Source organism: Rutilus rutilus (genome assembly GCF_951802725.1).
Source record: "Rutilus rutilus genome assembly, chromosome: 17".
In the NCBI taxonomy this organism is placed as follows: domain Eukaryota; kingdom Metazoa; phylum Chordata; class Actinopteri; order Cypriniformes; family Leuciscidae; genus Rutilus; species Rutilus rutilus.
This window is the reverse complement of record NC_140230.1, coordinates 27,501,351-27,528,727: the sequence shown is the minus strand read 5'-3', so window position 1 is coordinate 27,528,727 and position 27,377 is coordinate 27,501,351. Positions and strand designations below refer to the sequence as shown.

At 39.2% G+C, this 27,377-nt stretch overlaps 1 protein-coding gene across 1 annotated transcript in view; it reads left to right on the top strand.

Moving 5' to 3' along the window:
• Window positions 1-27,377, top strand: part of adgrb1a (adhesion G protein-coupled receptor B1a) — a 97,316-nt gene that overhangs the window by 13,036 nt on the left and 56,903 nt on the right. Inside the window, exon 2 of the mRNA XM_084386168.1 lies at window positions 9,212-10,159. Within this exon, the coding sequence (XP_084242294.1) occupies window positions 9,442-10,159 (718 nt within the window). The 5' untranslated portion in view covers window positions 9,212-9,441. The remainder of the gene's footprint in view (window positions 1-9,211; window positions 10,160-27,377) is intronic.

Here is a 27,377-nt window from a genome sequence, read left to right as displayed (position 1 = left end):
AAGAAAGAAAGAAAGAAAGAAAGAGAAAGATGGACGGATGGACCAAGAAAGAAAGAAAGATATGGATGGATGGATGAGAGAGATAAATGAATGGATGAAGGATAAATAGACAAACCTATAGATATGCACATGGATGGATGGATAAATGATGATAGATTAGATAGACAGATTGATGATGGGTGGATGGATGATTGGATTAACTAATGGTGGGAAGGAGGTATGTCAAGCAGAAAGAAAGAAAGAAAGAAAGAAAGAAAGAAAGAAAGAAAGAAAGAAAGAAAGAAAGAAAGAAAGAAAGAAAGAAAGAAAGAAAGAAAGAAAAAGAAAGAAAGATGGACGGATGTCGGACCAAGAAAGAAAGAAAGAAAGAAAGAAAGAAAGAAAGAAAGAAAGAAAGAAAGAAAGAAAGAAAGAAAGAAAGAAAGAAAGAAAGAAAGAGAAAGATGGACGGATGGACCAAGAAAGAAAGAAAGATATGGATGGATGGATGAGAGAGATAAATGAATGGATGAAGGATAAATAGACAAACCTATAGATATGCACATGGATGGATGGATAAATGATGATAGATTAGATAGACAGATTGATGATGGGTGGATGGATGATTGGATTAACTAATGGTGGGAAGGAGGTATGTCAAGCAGAAAGAAAGAAAGAAAGAAAGAAAGAAAGAAAGAAAGAAAGAAAGAAAGAAAGAAAGAAAGAAAGAAAGAAAGAAAGAAAGAAAGAAAGAAAGAAAAAAAAAGAAAGAAAGATGGACGGATGTCGGACCAAGAAATAAAGAAAGAAAGAAAGAGAAAGATGGACGGATGGACCAAGAAAGAAAGAAAGATATGGATGGATGGATGAGAGAGATAAATGAATGGATGAAGGATAAATAGACAAACCTATAGATATGCACATGGATGGATGGATAAATGATGATAGATTAGATAGACAGATTGATGATGGGTGGATGGATGATTGGATTAACTAATGGTGGGAAGGAGGTATGTCAAGCAGAAAGAAAGAAAGAAAGAAAGAAAGAAAGAAAGAAAGAAAGAAAGAAAGAAAGAAAGAAAGAAAGAAAGAAAGAAAGAAAGAAAGAAAGAAAGAAAGAAAGAAAGAAAGAAAAAAAAAGAAAGAAAGATGGACGGATGTCGGACCAAGAAATAAAGAAAGAAAGAAAGAGAAAGATGGACGGATGGACCAAGAAAGAAAGAAAGATATGGATGGATGGATGAGAGAGATAAATGAATGGATGAAGGATAAATAGACAAACCTATAGATATGCACATGGATGGATGGATAAATGATGATAGATTAGATAGACAGATTGATGATGGGTGGATGGATGATTGGATTAACTAATGGTGGGAAGGAGGTATGTCAAGCAGAAAGAAAGAAAGAAAGAAAGAAAGAAAGAAAGAAAGAAAGAAAGAAAGAAAGAAAGAAAGAAAGAAAGAAAGAAAGAAAGAAAGAAAGGGTGAATCTTAGAAAGGGTGGATCTTATAAAAAATATACCTGGATGATAAACACATATACATGACAATAAAGATTACGATAAAAGAAATAAGAAACATGAGAGAAGATGATGAAATCAAACCTATGCGATGTTGTCCCTGAACAAGTGGGTTCAGTCTGGCAACATAAGACCTCAGAGTACGAAACCTTTATCCCTGCTCTTAAACCCAAATCCGCTGTCTGGCTCATTTGCAGTGGACGTGATATGGCTTGATTGGATTTGATGTTCACTACAATTCCCTCTCATATGTATCTGATTATGTTCAGGCACAAAGCACTCATTATCTGTGGGATTGATTCTGATGGAGAGAAAAGAGGACAGTCTCGACGCCATCTGCAACAGCCCCACTGTGAGATGTATGAATTATGAGCGATTAGCCATTTCATCTCCCGAACTCTCCCAAACACTGTCTGCACGATGAAATGCACTCGCTCTCTCACACACGCACACAGAGGCCAGTGTTTTTCCCAGCCAGGCTTGATTCATTTTGTCACCCTGCTTCCGGAAATAAAGGACCCCTTTTAAGCTAACTGAGCCCGATTGTAAATGTTTGTGATGACCCACTGCAACAATGAATGTGTTTATCATTAACAGCCCATAAAAGTGTTTGTAAAACCACTTTTGTAATTTTCTTTGTTTGGCACCACTATAATCTGAGTTACAGATGTTGTAAATTCTACTGGCATGAAACCCAATTAGGGTAGTATTCAGCGCCGTATCCTTCCCAAGCCCCTGCTCGGGTGCTGTGTACGGGAGAAGATAATTGCTTTCTTTCATGTGAAGGGATGATGCCTCTGGTTATCTTCTGGACGGATGGACAAAGCGCACACAGATGTGGAAGCTGGATAAGAAGAGGAAATATTTATTTAATGAACTGTTGGTTCACATATAATCAATCGGTGAAGGTAATGAAGAGGCATCAATTACACGCATGTTAGCCAGAAATGAAAAGAGCTTAAAATAGATTCATTAGAGATTCTGGGTTTCATTCACTAAGTCTTACGCATGCAGAACTGATTCTCATGCAGAATCTTCAGATTCACAACAGTGGCGTATGCACTTCGGTTTGTTCTTATCCTCATTCTGATGTTGATGAATCTGGATTATTCTGTATGAGGGAGTCCACAGTAAGTAATTAGCATAATACATACCCCAAACATCTCCATTTAGGGACTTTCCACACAATTGCTCCTGTTTAGCCATTGGTCATAAACACTTTACACACGTACACAAAAGTTGCAGTCCAGTTCTGAACTCAAGGAGCTGATTGAGTTACAATCATTCAAATGATAGATGTGTGGTTTGAGTTGCCTTTAATTAAAAACATCCCAAAGCCCTATTCGGCGGGGATTAGTTTAACATGGAGAGGTGGGGTAAAGCAATTATTACCAGAGCTTGTCAGTGATTTCAGTCCCGTACGATTGTGCCATCTCAGTAATCATTACGGACAATGTCAGTAAAGATTACGCCGACTTTAATTTCTGTAAAACGGTCCAGAAAAATGACCTCAGGTAATACTAATCCCGTGCGAATAGACCCTCTGTAAATATGTACGTAAATATTCGGTCATTTCCTGATTAAAAGTAGTTTTCCGTGGTTTTTCAAGTATGGAGGCGCTTGAAAACTCAAGTGTTTTCCACATACCATTCAGAACAAAAAGAAGGTCGAAAGCACTTGTTAGAGGCACGAAACTTATTTTAGCGTTAGGTAAGTGCCTATTACCAACATAATCCAATCTGAATTTAATTATTACATCGTTCGACTGGACATAAATATAGGTTATATGTGCCTATGAAAAGACAATGCCTATGCCTATGCCTTGCCTTGGCTTTTACACAAGATCCCACAGGGCTCATATCATACAATTTGAACTGCAACAATCGTAAAGGACCTTTTTTTTTTTTAAGCACAGTGCACACTTGATAAGACGCTACTAAATACTTGATGTTGGTTTTCTAGGCATGCATTGGTCCATTTGTTTATATTTTATCTGTCTCCTACACTCTGCCTCTGTTGTTGTCTCTGATGTGGCTCTTCAGCTTTATTCATTTTTTCAGACAGTTAGACACCTAATTGAAATTAGCGTCAGGTAAGCACAAGTCTGTGGCAGAGATGACAGAGAAAACAAACAGTGCCGGAGCAGGCGTGCCAGGGGAAAGAGAGCATGCAGACGCAGCCTGTTAGATCATCACACAAACAGATGTTCAGTTTTATCTCTTTCCCCCTCAACATTTGTCCTTCTAACACTCTCTCCGTCCCCTGCCAGTTTGTCCTTCTCTTTGTCTCTTCAAGTCATGATGTCGACCTCTGTCTGTCTCTGAGCAACCTCTGTCCGATACATCCATCTGAGTTTTGCGTTAAGAAACAACAGGTTTGGTTTAGGTCAAATAGGTCTATAATACCTGGCGAAAGCCATCTTAGCCTTTCCATTCAAGCATTTCCATTCCCAATGGTTCATCAAGTACGTCATTTGAATTCAATGCTACCGCATAATCTTTTGAGTCAAGCACCTGAGATGTAAATTCCATGTGACTAATCACTCCGGAGCCAGAAAGAAATTGTAGTGACAACACTGATTGGCTGCTGGCAATGATCTTGAGCTGTGATAAAGGCAAGGAGCTGGTCATGCTTTTAAGAGCCTTAAATAAATTAATAAATACACATAAATGCATACATGCGGTGGTGGGTTAGGTGTACAGCTTGTCACTTGAGCAGTACCCATATGTAATTTTATATACTGATATGCATCCATAAAGTATGTGCAGAGGTGTGCATTTTGAAGGTATTGTCCCAGTGAAAAACTATTGTAATTTATCATGTTACCCAGTCTGATCTTGACCCGTTGGTTTAGGTTAAGAGTTAGAAATACCTTCCACAAGAATCACATCTAAAATAAATGGGTATGAACCGAAAAATTACGGAGAAGAAAAAGAGCTGTAACATTCTGTATTCATGACAAAAGTTTACAAAATATATCAGAGAAACAATATAGTGTGTTTTTAAGGGTGTGCAGATCTCTATCCTTAACCCCTCTCCTAATTTTAGACTTAAAGACGATTTTAGCTTTGCTCAGTAAATCTCCCAGGCAAGCTCTGATCCTATAGTTCACAGAGAGCATGAGACAGCAGAGATAAGTCTGCTCCGCACCCCGTTCCAGAGCAAGAATACTGCTAAATCTGTTTACCTAGCTTATGGTTAACCCAGGAAGCACTGAACATGCGATAGCCTAGTTCAGAGAAAAATATTCAACATCACATAATTTGGAAACCATGATATATATTTTTTCTTCAGTGGAACAAAACAGAATGAACTGCTCTTTAACATCTAAAAAAAAAAAAAAAAAAAAAAAAACATTTAGATCTGCCATTGCTGTGAGCAAGTCAACTTAACTATTAACAAAATACAATTCACTAAAATAATAATAATAATAATAATTCACTTACTATTTTAAATTCAAACCTGTATGACATTTTTTTGAACACAACATTCTTCAAAATATCTTCTTTTGTGTAATGCAGAAAAAAAAGTTTGGAACAAGGTTGAGCAAAGTATCACTTTTTGGGTGAACTCTCCCTGTAAGAGGGACTCAAAAGGACTTTTTAAGAACAAAAGAACCTCCGGCTGACATTAACTGTTTACTGATGCAAGATCCCTCCTCATCATGTACTTTGTCTGATAGGAAAAGCAACGGTTTATAAGTTGATGAAAGAAGGCCTGGCATTTAGCATGGTAAACACATTCATCACCAGAGACAGATAATTATCTCTTTAATTCCACGACCGCGTGAGGCCTAGCGCTTGTTGTCACAGACGTTGGAGTGCAAATAGAGGAGAATGAGGTTGGTCTTGAAAGAGGCTGCAATACTTGTTGCCTTCCGTTTGCTCAAATAACCTTGTTCGCTGGGGTGTCATTGTTGTTCTTTAATTTGAGAGGAAGAAAGAAAAAAAAAAGGGGGCGGAGCACGGAAAGAGACCGATGAACGAGAGTACCCATGAGACATGACAGCCTGTCGTCTCTTCCTTCTCTATCCCTCTATCTTTCACTTTATCTGTCACTCTCTTTCCTGTCAATTTGTCCTCTAACTCCTGCATCTTTCCCCCCACCCAATGTTTTTACACAAACTAACAGTGATTCTTAAAGCACAATTTCCATGATATACTATGATAGCATGCTGTCCATGACAGACAGTAAAAAGAATAATGAAATGGCATGCAACAGTGTAACAGGGCAGAAGTCTAATTGAATGAAGGTGGTTGCATTTTCTGAGAGGTTGGAGACATCACGCTTCTTTTCTGCCTAATGAAAGTGGGAAAGCACTCCTCATCATGGCATAATCCTGCTATGAGAAAATACCTATATTTTCTATGCGGTCTCCTTTTTACCCACCTTCCCAGAAGCCAGTGGCGGTACATGAGCCACTTCTATATTCAGAATCCAATGCTGCCAATAGTATGTTTCCATAACGCCCACTTCCGGATTTACTGTATCTGAATAGTATACAGAAATAATTTTGGGACAATTAGAGATAAAAATACAGATATTGGCTCCACTGCACACCCCACTTGACATGCACGTGATTGACAGATTTGGAAATGATTTTGACTATGGACGCCAATGCAGGTGAGTTTATCAAAAAATGAAAATTCGTTTTTTTGATCATCCTCATCTCGGCACAAATCTGTATGACTTTCCTTTTTCTGTGGACACAAAAGTGGATATTGAGAAATATGTTTACCCAGTCGGAGTCTGTTGGCGTCTGTCAGAGCTTGTTTTCACCGGATGAACATGCTGAATCTGCATTTGTCGGTCTTGGAATGTCTGAGAAGTGACGTACTGTAATCTGGTGAGTGCCGGCGTTGGTCGGCATCTGTTAGGTGCAGTGTGAATTGGCCTTGAAGCTACAACTAGTCAGTCAGTCATCTGTTTTTTCTCACCTGGCTCTTTTGTATCCAGAATGTACATTTTACAGCTTTTCTCCCAGAGTGACATAGTGCGTACAATCTTGGGCTCAAATAAACCGAATAGCAGTTTTCGTTGTGTCACTGCTGCCGATCAATAAACAAGACATGCCTGTAATGAGCTGGCCACTGCGCAACACTTGCCGACCTCATTCAGGACATGCTGGGATAGTAACATTTCTTGGTGAAGAGGAGAATGGATGAGTGCTCATCCCTGCATCAGTAGAGGTGTTTCATGTGGTTGAGCCGCATGAGAATGTCCTGGTTAACGTCAAGGCTAAGTTAAGCCATGGATTATATGATTACACCCTCCAGCTTCATTACGGATACTACTGCCATAAAAAGCACTGTTTATTCTGTTAAAAAAAAACACCCACTCTTTCATTTAAAAACTATTTCTCTGAGCATCCTGAACACAGTTTATCTTTGACCAAACAGATACGTGCCATTGTGTGTGTGTATGTGTGTGTAAGGCAATGTTTGAGGTCATGCTGAGATCAATTGGAGCTTTTTTTATATTATCAGCCCGTGAAAAAATGAAACTACCTGTGCAGTCAGCCACATCAACGTATTTTGGTCTGCTTTTCACTCAAGGCTGTGCCACTGGGACTCCAGGATACAATCTGTGATGAAAGAGGTTAAGGTTTGGGGGTTTAGTTTTTTTTTTTTACAAAAATACAATAAAAATAATAGCAGGTCCTGAAGGGCCACTGTTCTGGAGAATTTAGCTCCAACCTGCCTCACCACATTGCCTGGACGTTTCTAGTATGCCTAGTTAGACCTTGATTCGCTCGTTCAGGGGTGTTTAATTGGGGTTGGATCTGAACTCTGCAAAACAGTGGCCCTCCAGGAGCAGGATTGGACACCCCTATCTTAAACTGTTAATCTCATCAACAGAGTTACTGATGAAAACGTTTGTTGACAAATAAAAAAAAATAAAAAATAAAACATACCATAAAATAATGTCAAGAAAACACATCTTTGTGTTGAGATCTCATGCAGTCTGAATTATAAACAAATGGCTTCTATGAACCAGTTCACAAGCAAATGACTTGGTTCTTTTAAAGAATCAATCAAAATGATTCACAAAGTTTCTGGTCTGACAAATCATTCAATGAACTCTAGAGTGGTTACTGAATCTGACTCATTTACTGAACAGCAAGTTAACATTGTTTCAGTGAAAACTTCCGTGAAACAGGTTTGTGAAACTTGAATGAATATCATTAATTATTGGTTGTCCATAGGTCAACATGCAGTATTGTATGTTTTAATATACATAATAGTTCTATGGGGAACATTGCTGCGAGATAAGAACAATGCACCAACAAAGTTTTAAAGAGAAGAAAAATGTATACCGCGTTAATTCAAATAATCCAGTCATGATATGTTTGGGATTACCCTGCTTGAACTGCAAGAGATGAACAGGGTTAACTGAACTGCATGGAACTGCCATTTCAGGTAAAGTACAATGAACTAAAATGAATGAATAAAGCATGATGAATTACTGACTGAAAGGACATCTTCATCGAAGACAAATTGTATGACTAAAACAAAATACGGTGCAAAAATTAGCACTTAATTACACATACTCTCTCTTGCACATTCACAAAACTGGATTCAGTTCTGTGATTGTACACACAGACATTCATCTTTCGGTTTCATTCATTTGCTAAAGAATGCACACTCTCATAGACACATACATCGATCTCACCCACACACATTCATAACAGCTTTATCCAGCATGTTTGTGGAAACTCCTAATCTCAGACAATACTCCGCTATATACGGCAATAGGACTACCATATTTAGTAATAATGCTGAGAGGAAGGAACATACTAAGTTTGCTGAACATATTCATTACACATATTAAAGGAGTAATGATGATTATAAATATCACATCACTTAATGTGAAGCTTCCCATTTGTCTTCATCCATTTCCAGAATCCTCCCGTGTTTAGCTTATTTAAAACCCATATGACTCTTGCACTTTTTTTCCCCTGTCTGGGTTCGTCTCATTTCTTATGATGCTGAATATGAGGAACAAAGCTAATGCCTTTAGATAAGGATGATTAACCTAGAATAAAATCTGCATGGTATCTTCCTGTATAGTATATGGCTCTCGGGGTGAGCCTATGCTGGGGCGCTCACTTTGTAAAGTGACTAATGGCACATGGAAATTTTGCGATTACATCAGAATAGTCTCCAAGATGTCTGTCTACTGCTCTTGCATGTGACCTCACATATTTCTTGTCTTTATGTGCTGTAAAACTGCACAAGACACTCAATTGTCAGGGAAAAGCCAATCAGGCCCGTCTGAGAAATGATCCAGCCGCTTTTAGTCTAATGATTTGCTGAGGACTGAGGCTATTGATCATTTTGGCATGAAGCAAATGCACTGGAAATAATGAATGACAGCAGGTGTTCATATTTTTGTAATTGATTGCCCCATAATTGGACAAATTATTGAGCTCACTGATGAAATACAAGATTGAGGATGACGTTTTTGTAGAAAGTGACTGCTTGCAGGGTACAAAGAGTTCTTTTTGAATGTGAAGCACAAGTGTGGCACTTCTAGATCGATATAGCCCAGCGTGGTAATTCCTAAGTACCAAAGTCAGTCATGTCGGTGTCTACACACTTTTGAAGTTACTATGTTCACTCTTACACTTTCACTCAGGTCAATGGATACTTGCTGTTGTTTTTCCATCTGGCTCATACAGTCTTTTTTCTGTCTTCTCTAATCCTGCAGATCTCTCTGAGGGCGTCTGGCATCATGGACAGCAAACTGGATCAATGAGCCAAAGTTCCCTCTCATCCTGAGCTGTTTGGTTCAGATAGTCCTGCAATCATCTGAGAATATTGGCTTGTCAACAAAACAAGGCTGTTGATCCTACATTCACAAGAAAAGACGCAGAAAAAAAGGAGTTCAGATATCTTCAGCCTCACCCCTTTCTGAAAACAGTTCTGTCGTTTACAGCCATGATATCAAAATTCTTACGGAACTGTTCATCATTGGTGCTGCTGTTACCTCTTCTCCAACTGCTGCGGCTGGACATGCTCAACGCTGCTCCCTCTGGTCCGGAGTCTGACACCTGCTCCACATTGGTCCAGAGCCGCTTCTTTGGATTCTTCCTCTCGTCCTCTGTATATCCCAGCACGCCCTGCTCTTGGACCTTGCAGAACCCCGACCCACGGCGCTACACCATCTTCATCAAGGTCACAAAACCAACCAGAGACTGCATTCCTCGACAACACCGGACCTTCCAGTTTGACTCCTTCTTGGAGACAACACGAACCTTTCTCGGAATGGAAAGCTTCGACGAGGTGGTGAAGCTGTGTGATGCTTCTACCCACGTTGCCTTCCTGGAAGCTGGGAAACAATTCCTGCAGATCCGGAAAGGGCTGCCCAGAGTAGGTGCTGGGTCCAGGAATGGGGATGGGGAATTTAAAGTGGAGTATCTTGTGGTTGGGAAGCGTAACCCCAGCATGGCTGCCTGTCAAATGCTGTGCCAATGGTTGGAGGACTGCCTTACCTACAGTACCTCCAACCGGCCCTGTGGCATCATGCAGACACCATGCCAATGTTGGGACCAGCCCCCGCCAGACAAAGAAACCAATGGATGCTACCGAGATGGGGTATACTTGGAGAACTGCATCCCTGTTGTGCAAGAAGGAACCGCTGACACTGACACAAGTGGTGAGCTAAACTATTTTTGTCTAGTTATTATTTAGCATGGTTCAATGGTTATTGAATTTAAAAATGTTGTTCTACCACCGTGCAGTTGGTAGCTTGTCATATTTAGTAGCAAAACAACAGAACAATTAAAGCTGAAAAAAACAGGAGTTCAGAGAGAACTGATGGAGGTTTAAAAAAAAAGAAGAGGGAAAATAGGAGTTTTAGGTTTCAGCTGATGTCTCCTAGCTGGGTGACCTTGGCTTCTTGGCACCATGTGTAATCCTGTGAGGGTTCAGATAGGGATATCGGATCGGCCCGTGGGACAGTTGATGCAGCTTACATGCTCTGGGAGTGACATGGGATAGCAGTGATTCTGCGCTTGGAGATTGATTGTAAGGAAGGGAATGGGGCCGGTTACTGAGTTCAAAGCTATGATTTGATCTCTTTTCCAAGAGTAGATGTGGCACAGAAACTCAACCCCTAGGAGAGGCTACAGCCATTGGAGTGGAAGATCACTCACCCCATTGCACCATGTGACCTTTCTGTGGACTTCTTTTCTTATATGCCTTCCTTTTTTCTGCTAGTTAAAAAAAAAAAAAAAACATAAGGGGGTGATGGATCTCCACACCTCACAGTGTCCAAAACTGTCTGAAAAAAAGCACTAAATTCATGTAATGGATAATATGAGTGATTGAACAGAAAGCCGTTCTCAGAGAATATGTTTTTGCATTCAAAAACAGAAATGGAGATTAATTTAAGTGTATTTTTGTTGTAATGTCCATTTTGCCATTAACTCATACCGTTCAGAAGTTTGGGGTCAGTAAGATTTGTTTTAAAAAAACTTAATTATTTTAATCAGCAAGGATACATTAAATTGACCAGTAAATACATTTATAATGTTACAAAAGACAAATGCTGTTCTTTTGAACTTTCTATTTATCAAAGAATCCAGAAAAAAAATCACATTCACAGTTTCCACAAAAATATTAAGCAGCATAACTGTTTTCAACATTGAGTATAATCAGAAAGCCAAATCAGCATATTAGAATGATTTCTCACCGAAGGTTGAAAGTAATGGCTACTGAAAATTCAACTTTGCAATTACAGGAGTTCATTACATTTTAAAATGTATTCAAACCGAAAAATATATATATATTTTTAATAAATAATAAAAATAAAAAAATAAATAAAAAAAAATTGTAATAATATTTCACAATATTACTGTTTTTTTCTGAATGACACACTACACAATACGCACTTATACACTATGTACTTAACCATGTAGTGTATACATTTTATAAGGTTATTAGGGGCCAAGCCCCGAAGGGGCAAGGCACCTATTGTATCTGTTAGTTTTCTTATTATTATTATTATTATTATTATTATTCTTCTTCCCGAATGGGAGTCAATGGCAGCCCTATCAACGGAACATAGGAAAATGATGAAATTTGGTACACGTCTAGTGATGCTAATGAATAGTTATTGGACCAATTTTTGAGTCTCTAGGATCAACTCCATAGCGCCACCACCAGTTCAAAAATTCAATATTGAAATTGTTATAACTTTTGAACCCTTTGATTTAGAGAAATAAAACTTAGTACACCTGATTCCGCTCATCATCCTGATCAAAATCAATAGCTTACATTAAGACTCCGCCCATTACAGTAGTAGCCATTTTGTAAAGTACAGTATTCCGTTTTTTCGCTACTCCTCCTTCAAAATTTGTCCAATTTTGTCCAAAATTTGCTCAAATGATCTTTGGACTGAGCCGCATAGAAATGACTGAACAGATTTTTTTATTCATCTTTGTTCAAAAGTTATGATGTCGCAAACTTAACGAAGTTGACCCAAAATTGGTGTAAAGGCTGTATCTCGGCCAAAGTTTGATCAATCGAAACGAAAATTGGTACACTTGTTTGGAAGCAAGGTCTGAGGGTCCATGCCAAAGTTGGGAACAGCGCCACCTATGGGTCATGAGATATGGAAAATAGCTATTTTGGTCAATAACTTTTGAACAGTTTGTCAGAAAATCATAAATGTGGTATCTATGGATTCCTTGGGTTATGCCGAATCCGTGGATACCAATTTTGCAAGGATTGGATGTACCACGTGTCCGCCATTTTGAATTTTGTCATAATTTGCAATAACTTTTAAACTATTTGACATATCTTCACAAAATTTAGTATGGATCATCGACACAATGTCCTGAAGGTACATGAGAAGATTGAACGCAGCGCCACCTAGTGTTCCAGAGATATAGGGTCTTTTGCAAAAACGCTTATAACTTTTGAAAACATTGTTCAAATTTTGATTTCTTTACGTCATTATGTTCCTTGGCTTATGCCGAGTCCGTTGATATCTCATTTGTCATTTTCCAACAATGTGACTATCCGCCATATTGGAACAAATGAAAAACAGTTTTTTCGCTACTCCTCCTTCAAATCTTGCTCAATTTAGTCCAAAATTTGATCAGATGTTCTTTGGACCGAGCCGCACAGAAATGACTGAACAGATTTTTGATATTTGCTACCGTTCCCGAGATATTCATCTCCGAAGTTGACCTAGCCTGTGTTTGTTGCCTTATGCTAGTTACCTTAGCATAATAATTGGTTAGCATGCTAACCAGATGCCATTCTTTCTAATGTGGCTCTTCAGCTATCAGGATAACCATAAGCTACATTAGCATTAAGCTAGCTTAGCATGCTAATCTCGTTAACATGTTTTTGTGTGCTTATTCTTACACTGAAGCCTCTCCTCTACAGCTTTGAAATTTACGTCCTCTGAGTGGCGCAAGTTGTTAAACCATGTGTCATGAATCCCGAACCATTACGGTCGTGGGTTCGATTCCTGTGTGGCACATGTCCAGACTGAAGAGGTACTGTGGCCTTAAGTGGTGGAAAAGTTGTTTTAGTTCCACACATGATGTGTATCTGAGAAAGGATCTCCATAAATATAACATGCAGCAAATTTATATAAAACATCTTCATATTGAGTTCATTTTCACTTGTACTACTAAAACAGCTGTGTTTTTTTTTTTTTTTCAAATTTAGCACACTTGTAGTGATTGTAATGAATAGTAATTGGACCAATTTTAGAGTCTCTAGGACCACCTCTATAGCGCCACCTCCAGTTCAAAAATTCAAGGAAGGGCAGGAGAGGGGCAGAGGGGGCAGGAGAGGGAAAGGGGTCAGGAGAGGGGCAGGGATCAGGAGAGGGGCAGGGAGGGCAGAGAGGGGCAGGGAGGGCAGAGAGGGGCAGGGAGGGCAGAGAGGGGCAGGGAGGGCAGAGAGGGGCAGGGAGGGCAGAGAGGGGCAGGGAGGGCAGGGAGGGCAGGGAGGGCAGGGAGGGCAGGGGAGGGGAGGGATGGGGAGAGTTGCTGCTGCTTTAGGGCTTGGCCCCTGTATTGCTGCTTGCAGCTATATTTTACCATCTGAGTCTGATAGCCCCTGCCCCTCCACTATGTAAAACTGCGACAGTTGAGTGCATGAAGTGACAAACATTCCACATTTTTTGGTTAATTAAGTGCATCATCCAGGTATTTAGTGCACTTTTTCTATTTGGTATTTTCAGTGTGAGCACACTGCTCACACTAATTATACAAAAAGAAAAATGCGAATTGGGAAGTACATATTATCTTATACAATTTACAACAATACAGAATACATTGCAGAAAACCAAACATTTAAACTTGCAAGGCATAAAAAAAATGGATGAACAAGCTCAATGTATGTCAAATTCTCAGCGGCCAGTGGCACATCCTCATTGTTGAGCTTTGCAGCATTTCAATAAATAAATTAGATATTATAACATCATAAGTCAAATACACTGTGTGATGCAAGAACTTATCAGTCCCTCCAGTTTTTCGCGATTCCGCGATCGCTGAATACAACGCAAAATCAACAAAATGTCGCATTTTTTTGCGATCCTGCATAATTCCTAATTTAACCGCAAAATAATCACAAAAATGAAGAAGACCTCACAAAACATTAAATTATAATCACCCAACTGAAATATCTCTAGTTTAATTAAAGTTTCAATGCATTTTTACGTGGATACAGATGTTGCGGGAAAAGGGGAAACTCCTTTTCCTCGATTTACTAATAATGTAAAATGCATTTTGCAGCTGCACAGCACAGCTAGCACAGTGAGTGTCTGGCTCACTCATTGGCTGTGCTGCTGCAACTGCACATCCAATGGCGCGGGCGCCTCTGACGTGTGCGCCAATGAGCTAGCATCACGCCATTATATGTCAGAGCCCGCCAAGCGGGCGCGGCCTTAGCCTATATCATCATTTTACCGTCTATGATATTAGTCCCCGAAAAATGACATTTTAGCAGGTTTTAACGACTGAAGCGACAACTTGCCAGGTTACTATAGTGCGGTCGGCTACGCAATACTCGTTTCCTACTCTCAGGAAACTGAGGTTACGATAGTTACCGAGTAGTTCCCTTTCGAACGGTCACTTCGTATTGCGTTGCTATATGCAGTGGGGACGCCATGCAAAACGCTGCACTATAAGTAACTGGTTGCCTACTGCAGCTCAGGACCCCTCAACTCAGGATTTACACACAGTTCTACAGTATAAATTACAACACCTGCTGTTAATATTTACATAGGTCAGGTAGAAAAATTGCCCATAGGTTGTTTTAAAAGTTAATTTGATGAGAATTTGATTAGACCAAAATAAACAAGCTTTATGCCCTTTGTTCGTGATTTGTGTCATGTATGACTATTGTGCATCTGACATAATACTATTATGGTAAATGTGATGTCCTAATTATAAAATCGCAAATTTTTGCACAAATTATCTGGAAATTACCACCACAAAATCAGTCATTTTGATCGCAAAAATCACACAAAAAAATCGTGAAATCCTGGAGGGACTGACTTATCATGTGTGAATGGCCCCTAAGACAAGCAAGGCAGATGAATAGATGGACGGAGGGCAGGGCATGATAAAGAGTGAACATCTCATAAATTGATCGTGAGCTTGGGAGGCAAGCCAGGAATGTCCGGCTGGGCCCACTGGATGGAGCCAGGATAGAAAGGCAAATGAAAGATGACTTTTGAAAGACAGGCTGTGCATCATTACGATGCTACTTTCTAAGATGTATCGCTCCATGGTTATCCCCAGCTCATTCTTAAAGGGATGGTTCGGAGTAATTTCAACCTATAGGGTCCTTTGCACAATGACCTCGAGCCAAACTTTTTTTCTCTTGGTCGAACATTATTAAAATTAGAGCTTATTTAGAGATATCAGCCGAATGGCTTAGTGCAGGCGCTAATAGATCAGAATATATGCCCGGAATGGTACCAAACTTCTACAGTGGTACAAATAGGTTCTGTACTCATAAAACGAGGCATTGGAAAGTTTGTAAGTACATCAGGAGTTTATTTAAATAACACTTGCCTGATGGCTTATGCTACCGCTAACCCGGACGTCGAGGTCACTTCCGTGATTTGGGAAATGCCCGTAAAAGTCCTGGCAGAAAGCGATGCATAAGGATGTAGTGTAACAACGCCCAGTTCCAGGAATGCACTAATATTTTGTTGGTAGTACCAGTTTGCAACAATTATTAGTTAATACTAAGTTGTCAACACTTCGGAAAAATTATGATTAAAAAATGCATCGCTTTCTGCCAGGACTTTTACGGGCTTTTCCAAAATCACGGAAGTGACCTCGTTGTCTGGGTTAGCGGTAGCATAAGCCATCAGGCAAGTGTTATTTAAATAAACTCCTGATGTACTTACAAACTTTCCAATGCCTCATTTTATGAGTACAGAACCTATTTGTACTACTGTATAGGTTTGGTACCATTCCGAGCATTTTTAGTGGGGTAATTTACGAGATACAACCTTGGATCCATTAGCGCCTGCACTAAGCCATTCGGCTGATATCTCTAAATAAGATCTAACTTTAATAATGTTCGACCAAGGGAAAAAAAGCTTCTGGGGGGGTGTTTGGCTCGAGGTCATGGTGCAAATGACCCTAGGTTGAAATTACTCCGAATCATCCCTTCAATGGCAGGCTGTCCATTTTATCTGAGGCCAATTTGGAATTGTGCTCCCTCTACATCCCCCATAGGTGTAAGTGGCCCACCTCCCTCTGATTCCTAAGAGGGAAAGTGGAGAGTTAAATAGAGGGACTCAAGAGGGAGAGAGTGTGCATCCCATCTTAAAATGCTAAAGGCCTGTCTATTGTGTGAATGCGACCCATTGCGCATAGGCAAGGCATCATGAGTAGATTCATCTCTCGCAGCTCAGAGCAGTGACAGATTACAGGCTGGATTTGAGAGACAGAATGGAAGAGGAGTCGAGTGAGAAAGAGGTGTGAGGTGACAACACCAGAGAGAAGAAAATCCTGTCCTCATGACTTGCACTTTTTCGCTATTCAAAACCGATGCGTCTCAGAGTTTTGGTTAAGCAAGATGAAAGCACATACTTGTTATTTCTCAGCGAGGTGCTTTGAATCGAGAGCAGAGCTGATAATAGCTTGGCTGTAATGTTGCTAAACGAAGGAATTTAAATTCACTGCCCCCATAGTCGTCAGTTCTTCATCAGACGCAATAACAAGATTTAACTTATCACTGTTTTATTGTCATGTTTCTTTTCTCTATCTCACACACACACACAGACCTGCACACTAGTGAGCCGTTCCATGCTGAGCCATTTCATTGTGGATGGCTGAAAACGGTTCTGCGGGCAGCACTCTGTCACTGCGTGTGGGTTTATATGTGTTATGAGCATGTTTGGCCACCAGGGGCACAATCGTTTTTAGACGTGCAGCTTACAAAACTGCTCCCACTGCTGTGAGAGGGATAAGCACATCTCTACTGGAGGGATAGTCTGTCTCTGTATCTTTTTCACACTCTCGCTCTCGTTCTCTTAACGTTGCTAATGCTAGCTCATGGCCCCTCCACTCTCCAGAGTTCATGAAATATTAATGTTTTAATTAAGCAGTTTTACTGCCTCAATGCTTGATAATAAAAAACGCTCCAGGTTGGGTGTGCATTAGGGTGTATATGTGTTTTAGGAATGTATGTTAGCTATGAGGCTGTGACTAGTCCATTGTAAACATTCACAGGGGATGGGGGGATGGTGGGGGGAGAAATTTGTCAGACATCTGTCTTGCTGTAGGGGTTCATCGCTATTTAATGCACACTTTCACCAGGGGATTTTTTGAGGGTGTTTGTTCCAAGAAGCATTGTTACATTGTTGTTCAGGAGAATATCAGTTTTTCATTGTTTACTTTATGACTAAAGATGTTTCAGCTATATAATCTCTGTTTACAATGACACGTCCTCATATTTGTCAAAGTAATAGGCTAATACTGTCTTTATCTGTGGTAAAATTACTGTATTGTGTAAAATATCCAGGTACGTTATGGTAATAGAAATTTGAGAGAAAATAGTCAAGAAATTAATGTCACAAATGCAAAAAAAAAGGAAAAAAAAGGAAAACTGCTGTCAGTATACTCACCCTCAAGACGTTCGTTCGACCCATATAACTTTCTTGTGGTATAGCCTACACAACATAACACAACTGCATTGAACAGGGACTGAAACTTCAAACTTCAAAAAGGACTTCGTAGTAAGAATCCATATGACTTGTGCTAAATTTCAAGTCTTTTGAAGCCTTTCAACAGCTTGAAATTTTTGGAGTGCTCTTGTCTGTCTTGAGAAAAGTACCGGTCCGGTTCGCGATTTATAAATTAGTCAATCTTCTTCTTTCTGGTTTAAATGGCGGGTTGCATATGTACATTAACGCCACCTACTGGGAACTGAATCGGAGACATAGGCTACTCTCTCCGTCCAAGACATTTCATGATCCAAGCCACACTAGTGTTGTTCAGCTCTAGTGAAGCTCCGATCCTAAAATATTGTATAGGCTACAGATTAGCTATCTTTAGAAAGCCTAATCTATCAATGATGATACTTTCTTTTTTCAAATAATCAGGATTTAAAATACTCTTCAGAGTTATTGACACTTCTCCTTTCTTCATTAATTCCTCAAAAAAAAAAAAAAAAGATATATTTCATTTGAATATTTCTTACACTGTATAATTACATCCTCTACTGTTTCTCTATTTCATTTTCAACACCAATTACACCAACCTGTCGGGTGTTTATGAACAGTAATTATTATTTAACCCTGGCCTATAGAGTCTGGAAATTACAAATTCTTCTTTCCTTTCTCCTCCTGAATTTTTTTCCACCTTTGGTTGTAAAGAGTATTGCCTACCTTTTATTTCATTACCTGATCTATTGTATGAGTCGATCTTTTGGGTCTAATCTTTTTTACGAATCATTTGATCCGGTTCCCATAACCGGTGCTAGCCATCGGAATTTCTGCTTTCGTGTAGCACGAATTAACGAACGATCGAATGCCATACGGTTTTGGAATTACATGAGGGTGAGAGATGGCAATTTAATTGTATGCGCATCATTTTATTTATACAAAATATAAAATGTATTTCTTTTGATATTGCGACAAACATGATTTGGTGAGAGGACACGCATGGGCGTCGCTATGGGCGACCATTTGCGGCTCAAGCCGAATGATGCCAGCCAAGCCCCACAATTTTGTTTGTCTGGAACTGCTTAATGTTGGGTTTGTTGGTTAAAGATTGTTTTATTGTTACGAGAGCTGCTGTAACTGTTACAATCATTATTTACGTTCTAATTTATTTCTCTCCTAACGGTGCATGTCCACTGGCACGGTGCGAGCGGAGCGGAGCGAGCGTTTTCAATTCATTCCTATGGAAGTCGAGCTTCACGCTCGCGCAATGCATTTTGGCATTGACAGCGGACCGGAGAAAGCGTTGAGAGCGACCGAGAGCGTCAAAAGGTTGGGCATAAACTCCGGCACAATTTGCATATTTTTTAACTCTCAAAACAGACGTCACATCCCGAACCTCACAGCAATTGGCTGCCGACCGCGTTTTTCGCTTGATATTTGCATAAAGTCGAGAACTGCCCAACCTTTTGACGCTCTCGGTCGCTCTCAACGCTTTCTCCGGTCCGCTGTCAATCCCAAAATGCATTGCGCGAGCGTGAAGCTCGACTTCCATAGGAATGAATTGAAAACGCTCGCTCCGCTCCGCTCGCACCGTGCCAGTGGACACGCACCGTGAGAGAGGCGAGGAGAGTTGAAGTCAGGTCAACTTTATGGTAATAAGCTATGACGCGGTTCGGCGGCAACCAATCAGAATGTAGAAGTCCTCCGCCTGAGAGGATTCCAGAGAACGCAATCCTGTAAACATTGGTCTACTTCGATCTACGTCAGAGCATCAGAGCGTCCCCAAATCTTTCTCCGGCCACGTTGGCAGGGCGGCGAGAGCGAATTTTGCCGCTGTCACCGGCGGCGGTGTGAACGTACAGTTACACTTGATTTTTTGCCTATAGTGTTCTGTCTGCCCACGCTGCTAAAAATGATTGTCCCCTTCAATTTGTGATCCTCGAAAATGATTGGTTGCATACTCTTCAAAGGGATGCAACGCGTTGCGCGGATTGGATAGTGCCGTGTTCGTTCACTGCTTCAGTGCTTGTGAAATTGAACACAGAACCGCTGACTCACTGGACTTGAACTAGTCGGACGCGGATTCGCTGCCTATTTGAAATTTATTTCAATCCACTTTAGCATCTAGCATATAAGTGCCACATTTTTACATTTAAATGTATGCATTTATTGGATGCTTTTATCCAAAGTGACTTAGCAATGATGAACAACAGCAAGCAATAGGAATGTAATACAACAATTGATTTTTAGGACGCCTTGTTAAATGTAGGATAGACAATTTCGTTTTTATAAACACTTTATTATACTGGTTGAAATTCTCTTCTATCCTGATAGCAAACAATAATGAAAGTAGTCCATTATATTAAAACAAACATATATCTTCTGTGAAAGTCTCAGGTCCAAAAATTATTTGTCCAATCATTGCATTCTGTCCCAATAATACAATGTCCTACCTGCATGTCAACACCATGTATTTCAATACCTCCGCGCACCCTGCTCAAGCACACATCAGATTTCATCAGTGCGTTTCGTAAGGCTATGCAGAGTTGTAGACAGGCAATCAACGAGCGCCAGAACGAACAGTTCCTCCTGAACTAAAACAACGAGCTTTAAGCTGCGCTCACGCCATGTTGTAACAGTAATTATGACATGGCAACCCGTGATGTTCTACACGCCATTCATGTCCTCAGACACGAATATATGCGTTTTTGTGTCAACGCTATCAATGCTGAAATGAATATGCAGCAGTCAGGTGGTACAATTAAGAGCTCTGTAAGCTGTTTTCATTATTAATGTAATGTTATGTGCTTTGAGACATGAGGTAATTTAGCTCCGTCTCATCTCTTGACGCTTTGCAGACTCTGCTGTGTGCTTTCATGTGTTTTGAAGGAGGCAGGGTTTTGGAAACACTCTGAAGGGAGGGTGGGATCTTATGCTTTCAAAGCTAGCTTGCTTTTGCTAGCCTGTCCGAAATTTTGCTAAATAATTTTGCAAAGTTTTTGCAATTATTTATTAATTTATTATTTGAAGTTTTGAACATTGTCTTTCTTTAATTGCTTGAAAAGAAAATATATCAGTCCAGGAAAGAAGAAGAGGTAGAGGCGGATAAGGCAGTTATCATTACACTTCAACCAATTACATTACGTCATCATGAAATCAAAATCGACAATTTTTTTTAATGGAATTTTGCTATAAATAATTTATCTGTGCACAATAATTTTTTTAAACATTCATGTGCCCTCATAATCTTAAACAAAAATAACTTCCCCTCCTTCTTGTAATGTCACCTCTCCTCTTCTCTGATGACATGTTTACAGGCAAAAATCAAGCGGCGGACAAAAAAATGTCTTGTTCAGTATCAAAATGCTTAAAATTACTCACGCAAACATATATGTTATATATACCAGATTGGTGTCTGGCCCTGGATGAGCTTTAAAAAATCCAAGGGAGCTGCTTATTAGTGAACACATGCTCCTGCAGATAGACCTGTTGTGTTTGTGTGTGGGAGTATGTGTGTGTCTGTGATGGAGAGCGAAAGACAACAGTGCTGTTAAGAGCTCCCCGACCTATCTGTATGATTACCCCCTCTCACATCTCTAGAGTCACATCTAACCTGCAGTCCATACAAAATAGAATCTATAAAAGATAGAAAATCTCTTCTAACATGCTGAGATTGACCCAGTGAAAGCGAGCAGGGGAGATTGAGAGAGGAGAGATGAATGGTTTGATTAGGGGGATTAGGGGTTATTTGTCTGATAAAGCCATATACTTTTGAGAGGCACCACAGATGGGCATGTAGGAATGCCTAATGCACCTAAGGCTCTGGAACATGCATGTGCCACCAAAGTGGTTTCCATAGGAACATTAGCTCAGAGTGAGACACTCAGTATGTACGCTGTCAAGTCCCCGATCTGAAGGCTGTTTTAATCAAGTTTACTAACTAATGCATCTTTTTTCCTTCTCTCTTATTGTCAACATTAAAGCACAGTATGTAAGATTTTTGGATCAAAATATAATATTTTTAGTTGATTTGTGTACTTACATTATCCCACATGTTTCTAAGAATGTTTAAATCCAGAGAAATAAGCAGTTCTAACCAGGACACGGACCATGTCCTTGCGTTGCCTATAAATTACATCATACCCGCGTTACCCTCGATTTTTGTAGAAACCATGGAAACACCAAAGACGCTTTAATATATTATGTGTTTTATTAGACAGGTGAGCAACTGTTTGGATACATTCATTGACAGAAAACCAATAATTGTTATACAGCTCAACACAGTTAGTGTCTTCCAGACCGGAAGAAGCGGAAGCGGTCTATAGCATAATAAAAGCTCCACTGCTCTCGAGCTTTGTGTCGTGCTTGTCTCTCATTAGCAATCGCTCCAGCGGCCTCGTTCCACTCCAATGGCTTTCGTAACGTTAATAAATCTTTAATACATTACCGATCATCCATGAATATATCTCCCCGAGTCCCATCGTATTCTCCACCGGCTGTAGAGGTGAAGACAACAACTCCCATGAAATCAAGGCATCATCAAGCTACGCCTTTGTTTTGAATAAACGGACCTCTAGTGGCGAAAAGTTACATAGCGTGCCTTTAAATGAACATTGCAATTGTTTTTTGTTCCCTATATGACATATAAGAGTTACACGCCAGAGAAAATGAAGGACGGGACTTGTTTTGGGCATCAGGAATTGATTGGATCATTGAATTGTGGTTTGATATTCAATCTCATGTCACTGACAGGTTTTCCCTTTCTTGCGCCGGAAACACATCAGAGAAGAGATGTCACTGCACTTGGGAGGGAAGGTTATTTTGATTAAAGATTACGAGGGCACATGGGGAAAAATTGGGATGCACTTTTATCTCTCTTTCTTTTAACTGCTGTTGGAGTGCAAAGGCTAGTTTACTAGACATTGACCCACTGAAATTCATCAAGTTAGTAGCTTCAGGTGTTCATTTTATATTATTTTATTTATGGAAATTCATTGGTTGAAATTTTTTTTTACGTTTTAAGGTCTGCTTTAGTATAACAAGACATTTTAATTGCACATACACAGAAAGAATCGAAAGTTGCTTTCAGTTTTATTCATGATTTTATAAAAGAATTGTATTTCAGTCAGAAGCTGTGCATCATGTCAGGCCATTCATCAACTAATTCTGATTTAGTTTTGTTGTCCAGTGTAGTGTTATTCGTAATCGTTTATCAAAAGCCTTTTTATGATTTGAGATTGACACCTTAAATTCATTTACCATAATGATATATATTGTGTTTTAATTAAGATGAATCAGAAGACTTTGCATTCCACATATCATCACATCTGGCTAGCATCATTGAACGTCCACCTGCATTTTTGTACCAGCAGATGCCAGATTTTTTGAGAAATCAATTAAACTAACTTGCTGCAATTATAAGGCGGGTTTACAAGATGTACCCACTGAAATTCATTACATTCATTCATAAGTAAATCATTCAAATAGTTGTTTTTAAGCAAAACAACTTTCTCACAGTTGACTGGTGCTGATTATGCTATTTTTCATTATTTGTCTATTAATGGTTTTGCAGTCTTAAATACTGCATTTCCCTATGTGTTCTCATTTAGACACTTTAATCAACCTTAATATCTATCTCTATAGCCTATATATCAGTATCAAAATTGCAATTTCATGCAGCCTATACATACTATATATACTTTCTTAGCATTTAAAACTAGAAAATAAAATTGATTTAAGATACATTTATTTCTCTGTAAATGTCATTGAGTTTTGGAGAGTTAGATGCTGTTCTGGGTAGTTCAGCCCCAGTGTGATGATCCATTTTGGCGGTCACTGATCCAAGAGCTGAAAGTGCGTGGAAGTGAGGGCAAGATGGCATGTTTGTTGTGTGTGTGTTCACATGTGCACCCACATCCTTTTGCTCTTATGAGCAGATGTTTCTCTGCTGAAGATTGATTGCAAGGGGAAAATAAGAAAAGCCTGTTATTTTTCCACTCATCTGGGCCTGTGAAAAGTGGGAGGCCCATCTGATCCTTTTAGTGAAGGTGTTTTTGATTCGAGCTAGATTTTTCCCCTTTTGTTCCTGCTGAGGAGAGGCATCCATCTTCGGAATTGAAACGTCGACTTCTCTGACCCGCACCTGCAACCAAAGAACATTCAACCAAACCCCTATTCATACCTCTGTCGTACTTTTGATCTGTTTATCTACTTGCTCATCAGTAAACAGTGTAGACTCTGAGCTCTCCACCTGACACAGTCAGTTATCCTGTAACGCATACACTCCACTGATGAGAAGTCACTGCTGTTGTCATTGTATGAACATTGAAAGACAGAGCAGAAGTGGTGATCATCATCATCACTAAACAGGTATCACAGTCACCAGGATGAACCTATGAGATAGAGAGAGACCCAGGCCCATTGCTCATTAGTGAGCCAATGAGAGAATGTGATTGATCACATGTCACCAGAGAAGAAACAACAGAACAAATTGTTTAATTGTGTTAAACATGCTTTGTGTCAGTCTGTGTGAATTTTGAGTAAATATCACTCGTTTTTGTTATTTAAAAAATTGTATTATTAAAAAATAAAAACAATAATTGTTTTTTAATTGAGATTAATAGACAATCCACCACGTATAATCTCATCTGGATGGTTGCCAGTTTTGAGAAATCAATTAGACTAACGTAGTGTGCTGCAGCACTCGAATTTTTTTTAGGAAGATGCATCTTATTGGTTGGAAACAATGGTCCGATCACTGCTTACTTTTTTCTAGACATCATATTGTAATTGGAATGTTGTTGGATTAAATAAAATGCTGAATTTTTGTATTAACATAATGGCGGTTCTGGGTAGATTCCTTATCTATAATTATGAAGACAGAACCTTTCTCTGTTTTTACAAAATATTTAGTTTCCAGCTACTTTCCAACTTTGAAATATATAAAGATCAAATAGGCCATGCTGGGAAGATAATAAACTTACAGTAATTGTAAGATGAATAAAAATACCCCTCTTCGTTTATTTGTAACCCCCACCCAAATCCCTTGCTTTATAAAGCCATTATAAATGTATATTTTGTTTATCACATTGAATAAGTAATAAGGCTGGTTCACTATCTTTATCCACTGCTATTCTAAGTGAATAATTAAGTGAACAATTAATTATTCATAACAATTATTTATTATTTGGCTCATTAATCAGCAGTGTTTAATGAATAATAGCACGAAATATGCTACTTATAAAATTTATGTTTTTATATAAACGTGTAAAATGTACTCATAAATGTATATTCAAAAAACATTATTAATAATATTACTTATTTTAATATAATAATATCCATTCTCCAATTCGCTTATCCTCTATAGGGCCTGGGGCCTATTATAATATAATACTGATTTGTACTAAATACGTATTATTAGTAAATAAAAAGGGTTGATTTCATTTCATTTTTGATCTCTAGATACTGGTGAAGGCATTGGCCATCAGCAACCCATCAGATACTTCAGACCATCGACTGCTAGTTCTATGCACCGCAAAAGATTTAATTAAGAGCCAAATACATCACCAGCTGTCTGTAATAACAGATAAATCAAAGTATGCCAAAAGAATATTATTACCGTTTAAATTCAGTGGATATAGGGTACTACATTTTTGGTTGTTTGAACAGTATCGGTTTGCATGGACCATTTTGGGCACTGCGGCTCAAGAGAGGAAAGATTATGTGAAGCGGCAAGGGTGCAAACCTAAGTTGTGTTTCCTGCCCCTGGAGTGAGGTTAATCAATGAGATGTGTAAGCACAGCTGTTCAAATATTTATTCTAAGCAGGATACTGACAGAAGAAATGCACACACACAGAACAGTGGATTAGACCTGTGAGCTTCAGCCATCAGAGGGACAGATAGAGTCGAGCAGAGAGAAAAAAAAAAAAAAAGGTGTGAGATGATGGATGGCTCATTTCTTTTCGCTCAAACACTTTCAGAAGTCTTTCTGAAAGTCTTTCAGAAATCAGATTTGATCCATTTAATTTCTACATCAATAAGAAAAGACGTTTAAAGAAACTTTTTTTAAAAGAGATCAGATAAGGTTTTTCTTTTTTTCTTTTTTCTTTTTACCAAATGTCAATTTAAAATATTCTTTATTTATTTATTTTTTAAATCAACTTTTTTCTTTTTGCTTGCATGCTCTTTTGTTGCCGGTGTGGATGCCAATGACGAGTAGCATCCTCTGGGTGTCAGCACTTCCCATGTTTCGCTATCCATCACTGATCCACAATCTGTGCATGAACAAAAACAATGCATGAAGTCAAATGTAGGGTGTAATTTAGATGTACCAACCGATCTTGGCTTGTAGCAGATATGCAAGGGCCTGTGGTGGGTGAGATTATGGTTAGATCTTATATTGATGATTTCAGATCACTGTCACTTGAGATGTTATTACACCTTCTGCCGGCCATTGAGGGAAAGTGAAGGTCACTTTGGGGTTTTCGTAAGTCTTCCAACAAGATGATATTACTAATGGGCAGAATGATGTATATCCACACACTCATCCTTTGAAAAACAGGTGCATGCTGCAGCTGCAATTTGAAAAACAGGGGAAAAGACAGAATGATAGAGGAAGGGCTGATGAATAGAAAGAAACATCCGAGCAGAGGACGAATATGAGCGTTTAAAGATGATATAGCGTTTGCTGCAAAGAGTCTGGATGTAAGGAAGCTACCACCGAACAAGAGAAGCGCACTAAATTATTGAAAGCATAATAAAATGTCCTTGGGGACAGAGAAAGAAAACACTACATTATTATGCCCCCCTTTTTCTCCTTCAGCCACTGATTATTGAGTCAAAAAAAGGTCGCAGTCTCCCATCGTTTTTCACAGAGAGAGAAAATCTTATCTCTAAATAGAGTATTTTTTCCCCCCTATCTGGACTTTTTGACTTATTTGCTTTTCTAAAGATTGCTTGCCTTACGAATATTCTCACCATACTAATTCCAGCCATTTTAAGTGTTTAAAATAAGATTGAAGTTATTCAGCACAGAGGCTGAGAAGCTTATTTAAGACTGATTTTCAGCACTTACAGTCTCCCCTGGAGAAGGGATTGGTTAAGCATGCTGTTTATGTCACGTGCGATTGGTTGATGAAGCCATCTGACTTGAAGCGTGATTGGTGGATGGGATTAATCAGGACAGCGGGCTGAGAGAGCCGTCCCGGTTAATTTTGCATGCGATTGTCACTTGTTGTGCAAGGAGGACATTTGATGCTAAATTCAAGGCCGTGGCACTGAAGATTAGAATCCGTAATGTTTTATCAGGTGAATGTGTCTCGCACAACATGATGGATTTTTTTGCAGACAAAGCCAATCTCAGCACCCCAAGTAAACAATTTGCTATTAATCGCTCATCCTGCTCAAACAAATAGATATTGATTCTGCTTTTCAGCACACGCTTGCCGGCAGATTTGTATCAGCGCTGCAGAAAAGGCATAAATTATTTTTATATCTGGCCTTTATGTAGCATAATGTATTAACTTGGGCTTTGCATGAGGGTTGTTTCAAGTGTAACAGTATAGGAAGGGGTCGGTTGATATTTAGGGTCAGTTTTTTTTTTCTTTTTTTCTTGCTTTATTAAGGTATTAAAAGATATGTTAAAATGCATTTCCTAATTTGTATTCATACAGTAGTAGCCAAAAGCTATGCCCGGAGGAGGGGATATTTGATTTTAGTGAC